Here is a 21,260-nt window from a genome sequence, read left to right as displayed (position 1 = left end):
TAAGGGAACAGTAGAAGAAGAATCTCAAAAGGCTAACGTTGCAAACAGCACTTTTCTCCCACAGCACCTAAACGCAGCACTAGCAGCGTTCGGCTACTCGGCTGCCGCCAGGCTGCCAGTCTGCGTCCGCTGCTGCTGCTGCACATCAAAGCCTGATGAGACACCGAGGAGACGCTGTCAGCCTCCTCCAACCTGCTTCACGTCGAGGCCGCACGGACTGCTCGGATGCGGGGTGCTTCATATCTGCGGACGCTTCAAGAAGAAGAAGAAGAAGAAGAAGGAGCAGGTGCACCGAAGTCACCGCCGCCGAGGTTTCCTCTCTCTGAGTGATTTTGGGGGAGCTGTTGTTCGTTGTCACTTCCGGGCGAGCAGTCGGTACCACCGGCAGCTCACATCGCCGGCGGAGGAGGAGAAGAAGAGGAAGTTCGGCAGCATCGATGCTTCGCGCGGGGAGGATGGAGGAGTTTGTCACGGAGGAAGAGGAGCCGTGGTACGACCAGCGGGACCTGGAGCAAGGTGAGCCCACTCCTCCCAACCCCACCCCTCCTCTATTGGCAACCGCTGGCCCCCCGGGTGTTCATGCATTTAGAGGTGGGTGGAAATCCGGGAGGAGGTTGCACCTCTTAAAGGCAACTCATGCACGAGTTGGAGCTGCCTGCCCTTCATCTCATCAATTACTCCGATCTTGTCAGCTGTGGTTCGGACAGCAGTGCTCCTGTCAGACTGAGTGAATGTCTCCTCTCCTCTCCTCTCCTCTCCTCTCCTCTCCTCTCACGCTGTATTTCTCTCTCAAATCCATCAGCCCACTTGCTGTGGAGCTGCATGACGTTATTTTGGGTGTGTGTTCCTAACAAAAAGGTCAGCATAGTGTGAGGAGCAGTGCAGCAAATCCCCAGAACTTTGTAGATTTTTGAATAAAATGAAAGAAACAAAGAGCAGCAAAGGCAGCAGCTCAGACTGTTTATTGTTGCTCCTCCTTGCTGCTGTGTGACCAGCCCTGCCAGTAAATGGCTTTAAAAGGCTGCAGTTTCACTGAGAGTGTGTCTGAGGAGAGCTAAGTGCTCTGGAGAGCCTGCGTCCTCCTGCAGCAGCATCACCCCATCTCCTGATTACCTGCTGACCCAGAGAGCTAAAGCAGCTTTGTATCGTCATCGTGCAGCGTGCATGGAGAGGCAGGTGGATTTGACTCCCTGTGTGTGTGTGTGTCCATCATCAGAATTTCATCTCAGCATTATTCAGCATCCAGACTAAAGTCATTAGCCCCCCCAACCCCACTCTATCCCCATCCCGCAGGCTGATCTGATTAGGGAGCCCCAGACGAAGCCTCCTTAGTGGGGATCAGAGATTTGAGGCTTTTCGGGGTCAGACTGGAAGCGTAATTACCGTCAAGCTCTCACTGTGCCACACAAATACACTGCGTGCACTTTAGAGCCTGGCATCATTTTGCCCCAGAAATGATGCTGCGTTATGCAACTTTTCTGCTGCCGGACCTGCTATTTGGTGACACCACCCCCCTCGCCTGCCCACCCCCTACCTCAGTGTGGTTATTAGAATCAGGCAAACATGGAAAATGAGTCCTGGCAGATGGTGTGGTTAGTCCTGCAGCTTCATCTGACCTGTGAGGGGGGGCCTGTCGCATGAGGAGTTAGAGTTCGGTCCCTGTGATGAGGATGACTTTCTCAGCACGGCCTCCTGCACAGAACTCAGAAGTTATATAACAGAAGACTCTCGGCACGTGCCCGCCACAGGGACAGAAGCGGCGCCGTGACTGTGAGGTGCCGTGTGAACTCTCCTCCAACGCCTCTTCCTCAGCTCATTAGCGCTCTCCGGTTCAGGCTGGAGTTTTGCTATCTCTTCTGTCTTGTTGAAGCAGGAAATTACAGCATGTCCTTGCCTGCCCTCGCTGCGTGTGAGGCGACAGAGAGGATGCACAGCGCGCACAAATGGAGCTTGTTAAATATATTAGATAAGGCAGAGGTGATACATGCAAATGAGCCCAATCGCATCTAATCTTTTGGGTTTTACACCTGCAGTACTGCATGCATGCAGGCTTGTGTTTTTATCCTCTGCGTTGGGTTGAAAAAACGCTCCATTCACTGCTCAGTAATGGATGTCAGTGCCTCTCTGTCTCCTCCCGTCCCTCCACTCCCCCATGTTTGTTATGGGCTCCAAGTATGCAGAGCCAGCAGGATTCTCCTCCTCCTCTTCAGTCCAGCTTGTTTTTATCCACCAGAGGAGGATGAATAATGGATGCTTCACGCTGTGTCAGAAAATATCAGCAACTGTTAAGGTGTTGTCAGAGCTCAGGCTCCTGCTGTGCGCACGACTGCAGGCTTTTATCAGCATGATGTGAAGAGAAACCAATCTGCAAGAGAACTGTTGTGATCTTTAAAATAAATGCACATTAATATTTGGTGCCTGTTCTATTTTTTCTTGGTTTTCATTAAGTCATCCAAAAACAAGCCTGAACAACTGGTTTTAGCCATAAAGCTCTAAGAGTGAACTCTACTTATGTCTGTCCTTCTCTCCCGTCTCTCGTCAGACCTGCATTTGGCAGCGGAGCTCGGCAAGACCCTCCTGGAACGCAACAAAGAGCTGGAGGACTCCCTGCAGCAGATGTACATCAACAACGAGGAGCAAGTGCAAGAGATTGAGGTGTGCTACTCCTGGGCTGCTGCCTGTCTGTGTTCCTTTCCTACTCAGTTATGGTGTAAAGTGAGGGGAAGAAATGGCAGAAAACAGCACGAGTGTGTGAGAAGAAAAAAAACACATGCAGAATGCGTCAGCCTCTTCACAGCTCAAAATCTGCATGTGTTGTTAGCGACGAGGCTCGCTGAGGGTAAAGTAAACACCTGATGAGAGCCTCTGAAAATGTATTCTCAGTCTTAGAGATAGACACACAAAGTCAACGTATCGAATTTTGGCAAAACCTGTATATAAACTCGTTAGCCACTATATTAGGAACACCTTACTAATACTGAGTTGGACCCCATTTTCCTTCAGAGCTGTCCTAATTTTTTGTGGTATAAATTTCAAAACATAACAAAGACAGTGCAACACCAGACAGAACATAACGATACAGACACAAGACAGTGCATGCACAAAAGTGTAATAGAAATGTGCAAAAGACTGAGCATTGTGCAAAAAGGTGTGTGTGTGTGTGTGTGTGCGTGCTAGTCCTGTCACTGAGTGTTCGGGAGTCTGACAGCTCGGGATAAGAAACTGTTTCGCAGTCTAGCAGTGAGGGCCCGAATGCTCCGGTACCTCTTGCCCGAAGGCAGCAGGGTGAAGAGTCCGTGGGTGAGGGTGTGTGGGGTCCTCCACAATGCTGGTGGCTTTGCAGATGTACCAAAGTGAGGTGACTGTGGAGCCCATTTAAGTGCAGTGAACTCAGTGTCATGTTCAAGAACCCAGTTTGAAATTATTAGTTTGGTGTGCTGTCCTGCAGAAGTTGGGTACACTGTGGCCATAAAGGGATAGACATCAACAATACTCTGGTTTCTGTGGTGTTTAAACTATACTCAGTGGGAACTTATTGGTGCAAAATGTGCAATTTTGTGACCTTGTGTAATTTGTAGCCTCAATTTCTCGTTCTTAGTTGGCAGGAGTGACAGCTGGTGTGCTCTTCTGCTGCTGCAGTGTTCAGAGATGCTTTTCTGCGTACCTTGGTTTTAATAAGTTGCTGTGGACTTTCTATTAGCTTGAAGCTCTGTGGCCATTCTCCTCTGACATCAACAAGGCATTTTCTCCCAGAGAACTGCCGCTCTTTGTTCTCACCATTCTCTGTAAACCTTTAAATTAGATTATTAGATGTAGATTTTCCAGTGTTCTAGCTTAGATGTCTCTAACCTTACACTGCAGAATTATTTCTCACAGTTTTGACTGACACTACCCGTGAGATGAACTTTTAACCCATATGAACCTGTGTGAACTGTAATTATATAAACGTGTGTATTGTTACAACACATTTGTAATTTGGGTTAGTTTGCATTCTTTAAAGTACTTCTACCCTGTGCTCCCAGGACCAGTCTGTTCTCCAGATGTAAACCATTAAGACCTGATCCTCTCATTTTAATGGCAAACATCCGTCTCTTGCAGTACCTGTCCAAGCAGCTGGAAATGTTGCGGGAGATGAACGAGCAGCACGCAAAGGTGTACGAACAGCTGGATGTGACGGCCAGAGAGCTGGAAATCACCAATGAGAAGCTGGTGCTGGAGAGCAAGGCGTCGCAGCAGAAAATAGACAGGTGACCCACAGCTGCTTTGAGCCCACACGTTCACGTGGTTGGCCTCTGTGGGAAAAGCAGTGAGCCTGATGTAACAGTCACTTCGTAATCAGCTGAAGAATGTGAGCTTTGCTGCGCTGACAGACCACTCCCTCCACCTGAGCAGCTGAATTTAAAATAATCGGATTTGAATAATCAGGGATTAAATTATGTTATGTTCCAGGGCTAAAGGTTAAAAATACTTCTCAGTGCTTCTTTCTAAAGATTCACTTTCTGTGGTTTGTAATGCTGAGTCATTCCAGCTTTAAGATAAAGGTATGATGTAATCAAAATGGAAAAAATCAGTGATCTGTGTGTGTGTGCATGCCTCCAGGTTAACCAGCACCATGGAGACCCTACAGAGCCAGGTGGACAGTCTCACATCTCGGGTTGAGGAGCTGCGAACTTTGGAGGAGCTGAGAGTCCGCAGGGAGAAGAAGGAGCGTCGCAAGACCATCCACTCTTTCCCCTGCCTCAAGGAGCTCTGCACTGCTCCGAGGTCACTGAGTGTCAGGAAATTATTGGTGTCTTTGCTGTCTGTAGTATGGAGCTAACAGTAACTGTAACATGTCCTATGTATGTAAAAACGTATTTGATTTCTCAGTTTTTTGCATATTTGTCGCACTTTTTTCCAGATCATCAAGCAAATACTACACAAACATAGCCTGAGTAAATGCAAAACATAGTGTTTAAATCATGATTTCATTTATTTCATTTATTAAGGGAAAAGGGTATCCAAACCTACATGGCCCTGTGTGAAAAAGTAATTGTTCCTTAAAGCTAATAATCAATCATTGTCAATGAGTCTTTCACATCTTTGTGAAGGAATTTGGACCCACTTTTCTTTTTTTTTAAATTCAGCCACATTAGAGGGTTATTTTGTTTTTTAGCATAAACGGCCTGTTTAAGCATATAAATCGGATTTAAGTCCAGGCTTGGCTCCTCCAAAACCTTCTTAGCCATTCAGAAGTGGACTTGTTGGTGTGCTTCAGGTCATTGTCCTGCTAGATAACCAACCCAATGAGGCCTTGGTGTGACGAGTGAAACCGAACTTTTTTTCTTTCCAAAAAATGTTGTTAATCACAGTTAATTCCTGACTTAACAAGAGAGGCAGTTACTTTTTCACACGGTGCCAGATAGCTATTGAAACCTATTTCCTTATAAATGATGAAGTCATCATCTAAAAACTGAATTCTGTATTTGTTCGGGTTATCTTGGTCTAATATTAAAATTAGTTTGATGTAAAACAAAAAAACCAGAAGGATTTGAATGCTTTATCACTGGACTGTATTTATAGTGTGACTGTGCAGTGTTTGTACATGAAATTTGAATGAGATTGGCCACAAACGCAGCTCACTGAGTGTTTTTTCCTGTAAGGTATGAGGATGGTTTCCTGCTGGCCAATCCAGGTAGCGTGGACCTGGCCGAGCGACAGCCGCTGGATGAGGAGAACGACCGTCTGAGAGACATCGTCTCGTCGCTGCACTCGGCCATGGCTGCAGAGCGGTCCAAGCGGGAGGGTGCAGAGAGGGAGTGTGCTGCTGTGCTGCAGGAGTTTGAGCGCCTGGAGCAGCGTCTCCTAGGAGCAGAAGGATGCCAGCTGCGGGTTCAAGAGTTGGAAGCTGAGCTCCAGGAGATGCAGCAGCTCAGGAAGTCCAGGGTGTGTCTGATTGGTGACATGGAAGACGGCCTAGAGAATCTGCTCAATAACGGCCCTGAGACTGACACTCCAGAGGAGAGCCCAGGGCAGGAGGACGGAGACGAGGGAGGTGGTGGAGAGGCTGGGGGAGCGGGGCAGCAAGGAGGACCGGTGAGAAAAAGCTGCAGCGACACAGCCCTGAACACCATCTCAGCTCGTGACGCAACTGGTAGACGGCAGGGGAGCTACGCCCTCCACGCCAACGGCGTGCGCAAACGGGGCATGTCCATCCTGCGGGAGGTGGATGAACAGTACCACGCGCTGCTGGAGAAGTACGAGGAGCTGCTGGGGAAGTGCAGGCGTCATGAGGAGAGCCTGTGCCATGCAGGGGTGCAGACCTCGCGCCCCGTCTCCAGGGATCCCTCCATGAAGGAGTACAACATGGCCACCGCAGGGCCTTCCACCTCCGGAGACGTCGTCGTCGCCGCCGCCCCTCCTACACCCCCTCAGACTCCCTCCACCCCTGAAGCGCTGGAGGGGATCAGCAGGCAGGTGGAGCAGGTGGACAAACGGCTGAGCCAGAACACGCCAGAGTACAAGGCGCTGTTCAAGGAGATCTTTTCCCGACTGCAGAAGACAAAGAGCGACATGAACACGAGGAAGAGCAGAAAGACTAACAAGTGAGGCACAGATGAGATACTACAAACATCTCAGTTTACCTCACTGTTTAAAGGCTTCTCATTTAACCGTCTGGCCACCCTTCACTGCTGTATCCTGTTTCACATGAAACTGCCAAAGGGATGAAATGCTTCTCCTGACTGTAACTGACAAACTATCTGAATGGAGGGTTTTGTCGTGACGTCGTTTGTAACTGATGCAGAAATGACTCCGTTTATTTTGCATTTATGATAAACACTGAAGCCAAATAACAGGTCAACTTTCAGAGGCTTTTAAACTTGCAGCATTTACAGCATGCATCTGGCTGATAACACAAAAAAGCTAAATCTGTCTTTGAGAAAAAGAGAAATCGCAAGCTTTTGAATGGCTCAATGAGCTTAAAGCTTTTTGAACTCACCGGATGGCACAAAATCGGTGTACCTCCTGAACAGGCAGCGATGCTTCTGCATCTTTTTCAGGGATTTATTTCATCATTTCCACACTGTGCTGCCACATTATCCAACTTGTTCCTGTAATAGGCCGTTTTAATGTTTCCTGTTGATTAAAATAACTACTGCATCAACCATGTTCTCCTTTTTTTGTTTTTGTTTAAACCTCTGTCAAGGTGGTTTAAATCGATGTTTTTGTTACTGCTTGCATGTATGCGTGCCATTCTGTCTGTAAATGCAACAGCTCGGAAAGTTTTGAATGAATTCTGATAAAACAGATCCATTGAGGTCATCAAGGTCAACTTTGATTTATTAAAAATCAACAAAAAGCCTTGTAACATGTACAACATGTACAAAGTAGCCTGTAAAGATTTCAAACGTGTCACATTTGACCTCTGACCTCTCCTTCAAGGGCAGTAGATTGATCCGAAAGTCAAAGTGATAATACTATTAGCTGATTTTTTCTTACTGCCATTATTTGCATTGACAACATATCCCCAATGATATATGGGGATTTTAAATATCATGGTACTTTGGACCTCTGACCTCTTCTTCGAGGTCAAATAAGGTCAGCCTTTTAAAAATAAGACATGTTAAGAAACCCTGCTTAAAACTCTGCTGCCTTTGTTTGTACTGCTAACATTTAGGAATGATACTGCTAAACAGGGAGTCTAAATAACAGTTTGTATACAAATATGTCGCGTTTGACCTCTGACCTCACTTTGGCATTTTACATCTGCCTCTCTTTCAGCATAAGCCCAAAATCTGTTAGATTTTTAAAGAAAGTACTGTCAAGAGAAATAATGAATGCACATAAGAAGCAATTATACTTCTGATTTCAGTAATTACAAAAGCCTGCCCTAGGCACTTGTTTTTACTGCACTACAAACCTCTTAAAGTACATTTAAAAAGAACAAAGAAAACAAAGTGAATATATACAAAATGTAGCACTATTACCTTTAAAGTAAATACTGCCCAGAGAGTGAGTTTCTTGGCAGAGGTTTGAGCTCTGAGTGCTGCTTTGTTTTGCTAATAGCTGCAAAAGTGCTCAGGAAGGAAGTTTGTTTGGTAATAACCCCGAATAAAACACGACACACACACACACCCAGTCTGAACACTTTAATGTGAACACAGATCAGTAAACTGTAGGTAATACAAATAGCACACATCGAGTCTCACTCAACCCACAGAGGAAAAACAGTCCACGGCACGAGAGCTGAACGAAGCTTGACAGGCTTCACTCGGATACTTATGGAGTGTATTTTTAAAAAACAAAAAGGAAAAACACTTTCATACGGCAGGATGTGTTAACCATCAGTGTCTGGTTAAAGGACTCGCGTCACTATTCTGGTTCATAAGTCAATTATAGATGATACCGAGCTCTGCCGAGTCAGCAGAGGCGGCGCGTGGCCGGTCGGGAGAGTCTGGAGGCACAGTCAGCAGTGGTAATCTTTAACTTGAGCAATACGAGGTGAGCGGCTTAACAGTTTTCTGCGGTGTTCGGTTCAATAGGGAACTGAGATGACGCGCTAGAATTGATGTCCTCTGGAACATAAGAGGAGACTGGGTGATATAAAGCCATTAGTACAACCCGGACTCTTAGATTTAGAGTTCATTTATTAGATTTGAAGAAACCTACAAAGTACTGAAATGAAGGTGTTGGCGAATAAAGCTGATATGATTGACACCCTGAAACAAAGAGATTAGCATGTCCTCAGTCCTGATTCCCTGTCAATGTAATACAAAATCTGTTAAAACAGGCTCACATGATGGTCTGGCAAATATAATATTTAATAGTAAGAAGGCAACTGGCTCAACTAGGCTGTCTATTTTTTTATTTACTTGTTAAGGCCACACGGCTGCTAAAAAACAAAACAAAACAAAAAAAACCTGCCAAAATACCCTGATCAGGAAAAAAAAAAAGAAGAAAAAACAGCCACAGCTAAAGCGAGGGAATGCAAGGGGGTTAGAGGTAACTGCTTTCCCTCTTCTCTCAGCAGAATTTGCTGGCTGTTTGACTATTTGGAAAAAAGAAGTGGCCTGAATTCCAAATAATTTAACAAGACCCAACTACAAATAATCTGCTCAAAGGCTTTAGGCGGGCTATGTCCAAGATTTGTGTCCAGCAATTACTGCTCAGTGACCGTACAGCGACCGTGTGCACGCAGCACTTTAGCTTCCTGTACAATTCTTTCCAAGGCAGATCGTGGTAATCATACAAAACAATGTGAAAAAGACAGAAAAGAAAGGAAGGAAAAAAGTGATAGAGAGAAATCAAATTTGGTTGTTAACAGATAATGCTTTTTTTTTTTTTTCTTTCCTTTTTTATAAACAAACTGTAACCAAAAATCTGGATAGTGAACACCATTTGCTTTCTCCGTTTTTTTTTTGTTTTTTTTTAAAGATGTCATTCTTGTAATAAAGGCTGGTGCAAACAAAAATCAATCAGCGTTGCTATGGGAGGAATGATGAAGTGATTGGAATTTAGAAGAAAAAGAAAATAGATGGAACTGCAGGAGAGGAGTGAGCAAGCTGATGGACGGAGAGAGCAAAAGACTGAAACAATCCAATATCCAGGAGGAGGTGGGAATGATGGCAAGAAAAAGAAAAGCGGAAACAAAGCAGAGGAAGACATTGGTGGACCAGCGAGCGAGTGTGGGAAGGGAAAAAAAAAAAAAAAAAATCAGTCCTTCCAATCCTTCTTGATAGCGAGGCTCCATTCCCAAGACAGGTGGTCGTTTTTGTCGTCGTCGGTGAACTTGGACTTGATATGGTAGGTGCCGCGGGCCAGCATCCCTTTTGGGGCTTCCTCCATTGTGGTGAGGAACTCGTAGTCCTCGCTTGGTCTGGGGCCGTAGCTGCCCACCATGTAATCAGACTTGTCAACTGCACATCACAGAGGGAAAGAAAAAGGAGAACTTTAGGATCAAGAGGCAGACTCATTCTAGTTTTTTATTTTCTAATTAGTTTTTATTTTGTTTTGACTTTTTGTTTTTAAGTCAGTTTAGCTCCAGCATGGATTTTTATCATATGAAAATGGTTATAGTTTTAGTTTCATTGTTTTTTAATAATTACTGTATGGTGACCATGTATGAGAGGCAAGGTTTAGGAAAATCAGTACAGGTATAAAAAAACAAAAAAAGGGCAGAGTGAGATGATTTGAGCAGGCTCACCTTTAACTCCTTTCCTGAAAGTTTGCTGCATGTACTTCAGGCCTGACACGATCTCTTTGTTGACCTGCAGAAGGCAACAAGAGTTAAATTCTTCTGAAGAGCCTCTGACGATAATGATGGTGCTCTGCAGACTGCAGTTACATCTCCAGCGGTGATGTAACAACAACACTGCGACGTAAACAGAGCGCAGTGGCGAGTGTGACAAACACCAGACTCTCACCTTGAAGCAGATCTTTATTCTGTACTCAACCCCCTCCTTCAACGGAAACGGGTTCTTCCTGAAGGTATCCAGGTCCCCTGGCAGATAAAAGCAACACAGCAGGGACAGAAGAGTCAGATCAAGTGTCAGTTTCTTTCCACTTTGACAAAAAAAAAAAAAAAAAATACACAGCAGGCTGATAAACAAACAGTTTCTGTGGATTTTGGGTTTCAACACCCTGTAATAAGAATAATGACCACCAGGGGGAACAATGTCACAAGTGAGCCTCTGCTCTGCTGGAGGGGGCTAAAGTTTCAGGAAATGGTTCATTAACGCGAGTACATATGAATCAAGTCGACACTGATTAGTGAACTAATGACCCAGCAGGCCTATGACACCCCCCCCCCCCCCCCCCCCCCCCCCCACACACACACACACATACACACACCTCTTAATTAACACAACAATGAGACTTGTATGCCAGCCTCACTTCTGCTCACTTATTTTAGATTTCTAGTTTCTAAACTAAAATCGGCACGGACACATCTGCTCTACTTACCAGTCAGATCGAGGACCAGATTGTTTGGAGCCGTGTCGCACACCAGAACCATCTTCGTCACCTGGACGTTGGGGACAGTGGGATCTAAGACAAGAGGAAAAAGTCACGCAATTAAAAACATCGTCACAGTATAGCAGGAGAGAGAATGCTCAGGGGAGGTGTTACGTACACACACAAACATCCATTTGTGTGTGTGTGTGTGTGTGTATAACTACTTGAACACTCACTCTACGTTGCATTTAATTTCAGTGAAATTTGTCTAAAACATTAAACGCTCGTATCTAGCGAGTTAAAAACGCCATAACAATCTCTGCTTTTCAAGCTCCTGAACTGAAATTGTAATCCGGAAAGGATTTGCTTTACTTTGCACACGTGGAGTTGCTCTACTTTCATGAATACTGTGCTAAAATTAGTCATTTAAAGCATTTTAACTAACAAAGATTTCAGATCAGCAGTACCAGCATGCTGTATGACAGTAAATCTGTATATTTTTAAACAGATTTCTTTGCTGAGAATATAACTCAATGACAAAAATACAGGAAAGAGTCTGTCTGAGCCATTAATGACTAGTTTCTGACTCACCAGCTCAGTTTTCAATATTCTAACTGTTTCCACAACAAATTCCTGGCCTTGTGATACCCCGTGCTATTGGTAGGACAAACATGTTGAGCAACAACTTTGGCAGGTTTATTAAAGAATGACTTTAACATACTTTTGTCATGTCGTCACTACACAGGTTTTAATCATAAATTAAAAAAGGCACAAGCTAAATCCACAAGAAAAACCACTCTAACTCTTCTTGAAATCAACGCTTATTTAAGCTTATTGACGTATGTTAATTAACATCAACACACCATTGACTACAGCACCCGCGTTTCCCAGCAGCGCCTCCTTGTACTTGCGCAGGCTCTCGTCATCTTGGTCCAGCTCCTGGATCTCCTTCAAGCTCTTCTGGGCGGGGGGTTTGTAGTTGACAGCAGAGTCGCTCTCATCATTGGCTGCTGCGATCGCTGCCAGCTCCTCTGGTGTGGGCTCGTGCTCTGCCATGGTGTGCTAATTGCAGCAGGAAACATTGACAGAAGAGAGAGGAAGGGTTAGATGACAGGAAAGTAGAGTAATACACTCTGACCGACAGAGGTTCGCACCACGGACTGCTTCTCCTTTTCACTCTTGCTATGAAGTGAAGTAGCGACGGGCTGTTTAAGACTTCCAGCTGCTGGGATTCATTATCCTGAGGGATAACAAACTTTGACCTGGGCGCAGCACTCTAAAGCTGCAGCTCATGTAGGAAGAAACAGCCTGTTCTACTGCTTTAATAGTTCACGTGCTGAAAGACAAAGTAATGGCATCTGCTCTGCAAAAACTTTCACTTCAGAGCAACTTCCCTGTTCAAGCAGAGTGACAAGAGGAACAATCCACAGAGCTCGTGTGCACTTTTTTCTTCATTAACAGGCAGCTGGCAACAGATCAGCTATATTGAAATAAACCAAAGATGAGTCAGTTTTGTGCCTTGTGGGCAACTTTCACATTATTTTGACAAGAGCCCAGCCACTTCCAAAGCCCCTTTGTTTATTCAACACCTCAACACAGACTTGCACATATGCACACACCCTGGCAGACACGAGCCAAGACACGTGACACTCTAACCCTCGCAGTCTACTTGGCGGACCAGCCAGTTTCCCCGATGCCGCAGCGATGACATACAGCAGAGGTTGGTGGTCTAAGAAGCTGATGGTTATCTGAGCTCCATGCTTTTCTAGTCTCTCCGGCTCAACAGCAAGTAAAAAACAGCAGTGCGCGCGTGGCCGTTTACACCCAGCTGTGCTCTCACAACCACTCTTACTGCTAATTGCCAGTGATTCTGAGCAGGCAACAACACAGTAACACAGTGAGACCTTGGACGACAAACCTGCTTTAGTTATGCAATTTATAACATCTGGTGCACAAATGCTGGGCAAAGCCTACACAGTGCTGTTCAACACATGCAGCTGGATGATAGTACTGTTCAACACTTGCGTGAGGTCTGTTCTGCAAGCACAACAAGATGAGAACAGAACCTGCAGTCCTCAACAAACTGATAGCACTTTTCTAGTGTTATCGACCACTGAAACCTCACGTACAGTGCAAACCACAGTCGCAGTCGTACAGTGCTTTATCGACTTTAAGCAGTTGATTTATCAAACATAGAAAGCAAGAGGGCAGAGACCTGCAACGGAAACACAAAGACCAGCTTTCATGCACTTTGCCCTTTGAGGCGAATCTCAAAGCAACTCTAAACTTCTAACAAAATTAGAAGAAGTGACACTACTTACTGTCAAATAATGAGGCAACACAGCAGAAAGCTCTTTCTGGTCAGCGACAATTATTTATTAATCTGGAGGTGTTGCCCTGTCTTGCCATGAACAGAACATTCCTCCTAGCTAGCGAGCAGCTACACCCTCAAATGTCTCATCCTGCGTGTTTGCATGTTGAAAGAACTTCCTGTACTGCGCTGAATTTAACCATGCATCAACACGGGCCACACGTATCACTGTTTTAAACTGTGGAAAAATGTGCAGTATTGCATTAAAGTGAAAGAGGAAGATTAGAGCACGGACTTCTTCTCCTTTAAACTCTTAGTTACACATGCTACAAAGATGCAGGCAGTGACTAACATCTCAGCTTCTTTTTCTTTTGTACTGTTGCAAATCAGGTTAACCTGGGAGGTAATGACACAATGAACGGGTACAGGCGAGCTAACAAATGCGGATAAAGCAAACGCACAAGAACCCACCAGACAAACAACCCTTAAGTGGCGACAGCTTACAAGGCCAGTTTCACCTGCTCAGTACAGGTTGTTACCCTCGGCAACAGAATACAGCTGACACAACCTCACACATCGCAGCAAATCACACTCAGCAAACGAACAGTGTTGAAAAAAAAAACAAAACTGGTTTGTTGATCCGCCTAACCCTCTGCTCTGCTCTATTTTGCCTCCATATACAGTTGGGCATTAGCCAAGCAGGAACTGAGAATGCAGCACAGTTTGTTTTTTTTGTTTTCCCCAAATTGGGCCTCTATGCTCCCATAAAAGCACAAATTCCTCTTATCCCAATAGCTTGCTGGTTTGGCCTGTCAGCTGTGTGAGTGTTTCCTGGTCAAAAAGACAGGGAGAGAGAGACGGAGAAGAAAATCAGACCAGATATCACAGTGATGTGTCATATCATTCTTCAAGGCACAGGTTGTTTTTCTCGCTTCCTCTTCTCGACTTTCAATGCACTCCTTGTGACGGCTGTGCAGCGAGCAGCATTGTGACTGCAGCATACCAAACCGTCACACAGCAGGAAGTGCTCAGTCACAGAGAACTGGCATGTTTCTCTACTGGAAACTATTCTGAAAATCTCAAGTCAAAACTTCTGTCCTAAATCTCAGCTGTTAGTGTATAAAAATATATATATTTTTTTGACTGGATCAGTACTTCACCTCCAAGATGAAATTATGGCTGAATCTAATAACTATATACTATTCAGTTAGCGATGCTAACCCACTAGTTAAGTCACAAAGCAAACCTTGAACTGAGCTTCTACACGGTTGGCATTTTGAAACCGCAAATTTTTACATCGCAACGGAGACGCGCCAAGCTTTATTCTCCTTTTTTGACTCCAATGGGGGCCAGAATACAAAAAAATGAGTCTCGTATTCTATTCAACCAGAGCTAAAACTAGACTGAGATCATAAAATCCATCAAGACAGGTCATAAAATCAGAACATGGTTTAATTGCTTTAATTGTTGTATAGTGCTTTGTGAGCTCTATATAAAGAAGCTTTACTAAGATCACATGAAAAGCAGGTTTGCATTATGGCATTGCTGGCACAAGTAAGCATGCAGGGTTAAGACACTTCCTGCTTCCATTTTCATGCTTGGAAAACGGAAGCCAGTGTGTCCATCTTTTGTATACAGTGTACGATTGGATAACATTTTCCCAGAAAAACATGATTATGGTGCACAAAGAAATAGTTTCCAAATTTGTCTCTAATGATACTAAGCCTGGTAATGACTAGACCGACGTGAAATACAATCACCATAATAAATGCAGGCAGTCATTTCTGAACTGCAAAACTGCAGGGCATCTGATGAAGTTATTCCAGTGCAGCGAGCCACATTTACCAACATAAGCACCACGAAATTATAGATACGGCTGTTCTAAGTGTGGCAGACAGCCACATCACTTCAAGCTACCATCTTAATCAAGTGTGAAATTGTTGATTCAGCATATTTAAAAAAAAAAAAAAAGGGGGGGGGGGCATAAATAGATTAGTTTGAACAATACTGACATCACCACCCTCATAATAATACCCTTTTTTCCCCTCGCTCAATCCATGTGGCTTGTGGCTAAGCAGCTACATACTGAGCTGACAGGAAAAGGCCCCGTCATTGTTCTGCCTCCTGGGAATCAACACAGAGGTCATGAGATCATGTAAACCCACAGTGGGATGTGCTGCTGGACTTCTCCTTTTCAGTGTCCTAACCTTCACCTGTGCTACTTTCTGCTTACAGGTGGATAATCTCGCCGCTTGGCTGGACTAAGCAGCACAAATTTACAAACATACCAGGCTTGGCAGGAGTTAAGGCTTGAGATTAGTCTTGCTCCCAAGCAACACTGCTGAGCAATAAGAAAAGGTGGGATTATGGATCACAAGGCATTCGGGGCCAGGAGAGGAAAGTGTTTGTGTGGAAGTGTTGCTGGTGACGCACCAGGAAGCTCTCCTGTTGAAACATTAGTGACTGTGGCAAGTTATTGAGGTTAAGGAGGCACCAGGTAATCCCTGTGGGATGACACAAGATCTACAGGTGTCATTAATATATGTGTGTGAGTGTGTGTGTGTTCATAGGGGTAATGAACTAGATATTATATCACTGAAACATCCATACAATGAAAGCAAACTTGTGGTTTTTGTGTTTGTCCTCATCTTTCAGGTTCCATATTGTTGTTGTTGAATATCTACTTTTAACTATTAATGACGTGAATAAAAAAAGTTATTCTTTCACATGCCACATCCCTAGGACAGAAAGACTGGAAAACAAATTTTATAGATTTTTTTTAAATCAAAGTTAAAGTCAACTTTTTATTCTCTACTAAAATACTGAGCATTATTTCGATAGTAAATAGAGATTAGAAGTGATGTATTCTGTATTTTCCTGGTTTACTTTCATTAAGCACCATTATTTAAAAAATTAAAATAATGTCACATTTATTATATATTTATATAATATCTAATATATAAAAATAATAAAACATGGTTATGAGTTTAATCTACTAAAATTACTTAGACTTAACCTGGGTTTTTAATCATGGAAAGTCAGGGTTCACAAAGCATTTTCTTTAGTTGTTGTTGGCATTTATGTTGATTTGCTGTTTGCTCAAGTTGTGTTTGAGCATATTGGCATAATGTGGCTGGTGCTGGCATCACCTAACCAATCCTAAATATGGGATTAGAGCTACAGACTTCTAACAACAAACTGTAATCCTGAGAAAACATGAGGAAGTAAAAAAAAAAACAAAACCCCAAATGACTCCCAGCAACTGCAACAACAAAGTCTCAATAGATGCGACTCTAAATACAGTCACGTATTCTATTCAATTTATAGGCTGTGTAGGTAAATCATTTTGATGTCCAAGACAGTTTTAGCCTTATTTAGTCTCAGGAGTGAGCAGTTCAAAGGTATGCCTACTTTTAATACTTATAAAAGGTCAACAAGTAGGCTACAAGCCTTTGGAGCGCCTGTTTAAAGGACTGTGACTACACAAAGCATATGGAGCAATAAAATTGCTTAGAAATCATTTGCAGAAAGCAGGAACAAAAAAAGAAAAAAAGAGGACATAATAGTTTCCTCTGTAGAGAATCAAACATTTACTGATACCGTTCAATGAAAGCCAAAGGGCTTACACACACATTTTAGGGTCCATCTCACTGTCTGCACTCAAAGGTTGATCGCTCATTATGATTTATCACCTCATTTATTATCTGCTTTAAGGTGTCTGAAGATCCAGCATAAACTATCACGACAACAACAGGTTAATGTAGAGGTTTACCCCTGAGGCTACCTGGATAAGCCAGTTACCATGCTTTACAGTCCAGCCCTCTGGCCGTGGAAGATTTGATGTAATCTTATGAGCTCCGTTTAGAGCCACCGGTAATGCAATAGATGCTGCTGTTCAGGTTCTTCACTGCAGGCAAAGGGCAATGGAGCGGAGGGGGGGACAACAAACAGCACATCACAGGCTGGAGTACAGGCAAAACAGAGCTGCAAACTGGAAAACCCTGAATGCACCCAGGTTCAGCAACAACTCATATTTGTTAGGAATACTTTTTATTAGCCAGGTTTTCCAGTGATTAGGCACATACAGCAGCCAGGTGCAGGCCAAAGTAAACCAATATGGGAACCCTGCTTTACTGATTAATCAAGAAGTGGAAGTATTATGGCTGATAACTTATAGCCTGAATTTGTTTCATGGAATAAAGCACACGTTTACCTCAGAGACAAGAACAGGACATGAATGGCGCTTTACTAGACCTTTATGGAGTGACATTTAGCTCCTGGCCTTAACTCTATTCTTTGATCCTCTCAGCTCTCTGTGTTCTTGCTCTTTCATGCAGCTCTCAGTGCACATAAGACCTTTGGAGTCGTTCCATTTTACCTACACGATCTCTCTACAGTTGCACTTTGCTTTAGCAACGACTTCTCTGATTTGGGTGCGCCACAAAAATCCTAATCATCAAATCAGCAGATTGTGATTTGATTTGAAATTAACTACCCTGCAATGACTGTAATGGAAAGGGGTGCTGCTGTAAGACCACATCCTGTATCCAGTGTCTCTGTAGTTCAACATTTTTTTTTTCATGCATACAGATCGAGAATATTTCACATGTATCAGATAATGTAACTATTATATCATTCCGCTGTTATCTTGCTGTCATTTTAAGCTTTTTTTTTTTTTTAATCTCAGAAAATTGTGCACTTAGCACACTGACTGCAAAGAGCAGCGCTTTGGTGGCATGAATTAAGACCTGCACCACACACCACATGAAAATACCTTTCTGCTGTGCATCTGAGTAATGCAGAGCCCCCATGTTTGATGAAACTGATTAAGGCCGCAGCACATGCTTTTGTCTTCAAATAAGGAAGCCTTGCACGTCAGGCTGCAACTGAACCATTTTGTCTGTCAAGAAATTACTGCAAGCTTCCTTTTTCAGGCGGGCTTGATGATTCATATCCTTTAATGTGCTAACCACAGCACTGCACAACTCATCTTCTTAAAGCTAACCTGGGGGCCTAACTTAAACCAAGCTAAGCATTTTTTTAAATGATAGAAATGCTAAAAGGCCTGCTTCTGAAGCCTCTAAAAAAAGGAAAAAAAAAACATGCTAGGTTCAATCAAGTTGCAGGGGCAGTGCTAACATGCCAAATCTTTGAGGAAGTGTTGCAGAGCTGATGCAACGCAGAGGAACCCAACCCTAACAAATATAGACAAGTGGGTAGGATAAAAAACAGAAATGCAATGAGATAAGGAGTGGAGGAGTATGCAGGGACACTGGTTAATGGGTTTAACATCTACTAATGAACAAAAGACTCTAAAATGTCACAGAAATGGTTTAAATCCATGGTCAATGAGCAGCAGAAAGAACAGGAGTGGCTGTGAGAGAACAGAAAAGCAAAACATGCCTGCATCCCCAAGAAGGCCCAGAATAAATAGGAAGCTTTAAAAATAGCCAGTGAGAAATCCCTTCGTACAGTAGCAGGAAGCTAAGCGTGAATGGGAGAGCCAAGGTGCCAGCCACGCTGAAAGGTCAGGGCTTTACGCTGCTGCTCCATGGGCGTTTTCAGCAATGTGCCCCAGCCTAGATGGGCAACGGGGCGCGGACTACCCGATAAAGGATTGCAGCTCTGAAATGGTTTTCTTTGAGGAGGACAGCCTTGACTTGATATATATGGTGGATGGTATGAGCGTACTCCCAAAGGTGCTCCCCTGAAGATTTGAATTTAAAGTTGTGGATGCAAAGAAAGGCATAGTCTCTTGCTCTCACACTCTGTGAGAGGAAACGACTAATACAAACTCACTGCATCAATTCCTTTGAGACCGAGCTAGAATAGGAGAGGCCATTGACACGATTCGTCATGACTGGCTTAGAAAGTCCACTAGAAAAGTGTGGCGCATGGAGAAAAACAATGATTTGGTTAAAATCTCTTTTGTTATGTAAACTGAGAAGGGCAAATACATCATCAACTTTACTTTATCAGTTCATAGAAATATGCTCCAGCCATTTTTGCAGTTCAGGCCTGTGGTTTTGACCCTTGCACTCTTCACTGTGAGTTGCTGGAACATGTTTGAAGATTATAGCAGTGTCAGGAAAGCACACCAAAAAATGTTAAGTACCGACCCTAAATGGGTCTTTCTCTTTTCTTTTTTAAACCTCTGTAGGCCTCTCGCCTCACACCAGAGGAAATAAACTGCTGCAAGACACATCCGCCCGCCACTGGAAGCTCGCAACATTTTAAATATGAGGTGAAGCAAGTGAACAATTCACGGCAGAAGTTGATTAAACAGAAAGTTCTCGACCTTCTATAAGAAAAGAAGGGGCCAAAAAATCCTCTACTTATCATACACACACATATACAGGAAGGAAAGGGAGGCTTCACGGTTTGTGTGATCACTCTGAGAAATCACTTGCCAGCCATTCAGCCAAAAGCACACAGCTTAACTATCACACCCAAAGTGCTCAAGAGGTGATAATCACTCGATCTTGGCAGATTTGATCGACGTGCTCTGATTAATTGTTTGCAAGTAAAAAACAAAAAAACCTAAGAAAAAAAAAGAAGCCAAAATGGTGGCTGCTTCAAGTGTAAGCTAATTCAAATTAAAAGACAGATGAGTTCCAGGAAGTGGCTGAAAAATGTTCCTCATATAAAGCACATGATCATGAAGAATGTGTTAAAGCAGACTAAACGACTAATTTGAACAAATCCCCTACTTTACTGGTCAGTGCAATCACTTTCTGTGTGTGCTTTTAACAGCAACGGGTGACATTTCGTTACTTAATAGCCCCAACCCTCTCAGCTCATATCGGGTTCAACACCCGGAAATTCACAACTAACCGACGGCTTCGGTCAACTTTACAGTGACTTCGCTGTAATTTTAAGAAAACGACATTAGTGCAACTACGGGAGTATAACATGCTATTAAAAGTAGTTCCTTAACTAAAGTAAGCGATTATTTGGTAAACAATTTTTTCTAGAATTCAGGTTCAAGCAGTAAGTTAGCCGTTTTTTTTCTTCCTTTTTCTTAGCAAGTAATCGATTGAAATTTACCGGAGCAGCTTAAGGACGTATATTAACGCACATTTAACAGAATAAAATAAATTATAAGAAGACTTAAGTGGGTGTTTTATCTACTCTTACCGTTATACTTGTGGTTGGCTGGAACAGTCTCCTGTGAATGGGAGTGCAGTGAAGCGGCAGAGGAAAATCTGAGCCCGGTGCCGCTGACGGGCACAATGTCCGGTATGCCACTTTCAAAATAAAGGGCGACAAAAAAACGACATTTTTAAAAACGTAGCCCCAGCTGCACGCTGTATAGCTACAATACATTTTAAAAATCAAAAATATCCACAACAAAGTATTTTTTAAGCTCGACTATGAATTTTCTTTGTATGTGGTTTAAATAACTTAATGTTAAGTACAATTTAGAATCGTATTTTTATTGAGTGGGGAATTCTAGTTTTAGTATCTTGGGGTGACAGTGCATTTTAATTAATCGTGTATGAATTGCTATTGTTTATTTTTATATGAGTTCAAATAAACTGCAAAACTACATTTCAGTCCATCAGTAACTCCTAAACTATATATGCAACGCTCTTATTTGTATTATGGGTGGACTATTTATGTTTTCTGAATGCATAATCTATACTTCAGACTGAAGTGTGAAGCTAGCATCAAATTTTCACTTTTACCTATAAATCGTACTACGCTGCTATATGAGAAAAATAATAATAGAATAGGATAAAAAAGTTTATATAAAAGTCGCGCAGATAAGATCAGATGATTTCCACGTATTACCTTGAAAGCCAACCGGAAACTGTTCTTGTGAACGTTTCACACTTTTTGCCCCGCTACGCTTCCGGGAAATATGCGTTTCGACACGCGTGGGCATGCAGATGTAGTTACCTTTTGTGGCTGTTTTTACACTACGTTCACTTCACGCCCTCTTTGGTTTTTAGTCACTTGATCACGTCTGTAGCACAGCACATAAGCCTCGCAAGTTTCTTTACCTACCTGAGAT

At 43.3% G+C, this 21,260-nt stretch overlaps 2 protein-coding genes across 3 annotated transcripts; one reads left to right on the top strand and one right to left on the bottom strand.

Annotated features, from left to right (window-relative positions):
• Positions 1–82: 82 nt before the first annotated feature.
• On the top strand, positions 83–7,164 carry cdr2l (cerebellar degeneration-related protein 2-like). The gene is made up of 5 exons (XM_063471545.1): positions 83–516; positions 2,543–2,655; positions 4,099–4,247; positions 4,600–4,764; positions 5,643–7,164. Exons 1-5 carry the CDS (start codon positions 438–440, stop codon positions 6,586–6,588), a joined length of 1,452 nt encoding a protein of 483 aa, XP_063327615.1. The 5' UTR covers positions 83–437; the 3' UTR covers positions 6,589–7,164.
• Positions 7,165–8,114: 950 nt separating this feature from the next.
• arhgdia (Rho GDP dissociation inhibitor (GDI) alpha) lies at positions 8,115–20,476 on the bottom strand. 2 transcript variants are annotated; one of them, XM_063471544.1, is made up of 6 exons: positions 20,381–20,476; positions 11,796–11,994; positions 10,942–11,025; positions 10,404–10,480; positions 10,184–10,247; positions 8,115–9,896 (listed from the first exon to the last, which is right to left on the bottom strand). In XM_063471544.1, exons 2-6 carry the CDS (start codon positions 11,986–11,988, stop codon positions 9,694–9,696), a joined length of 621 nt encoding a protein of 206 aa, XP_063327614.1. In that variant the 5' UTR covers positions 11,989–11,994; positions 20,381–20,476; the 3' UTR covers positions 8,115–9,693. The 2 variants fall into 2 exon arrangements, with proteins under 2 accessions (XP_063327614.1, XP_063327613.1); XM_063471543.1 differs by lacking the exon at positions 20,381–20,476 and adding an exon at positions 13,254–13,359.
• Between the last annotated feature and the right edge of the window lie 784 nt (positions 20,477–21,260).

The sequence above is a fragment of the Pelmatolapia mariae genome, linkage group LG4 (assembly GCF_036321145.2).
Source record: "Pelmatolapia mariae isolate MD_Pm_ZW linkage group LG4, Pm_UMD_F_2, whole genome shotgun sequence".
Classification (NCBI taxonomy): domain Eukaryota; kingdom Metazoa; phylum Chordata; class Actinopteri; order Cichliformes; family Cichlidae; genus Pelmatolapia; species Pelmatolapia mariae.
Note: the sequence above shows the minus strand (reverse complement) of the source record. Positions and strands in the feature narration are given on the sequence as shown.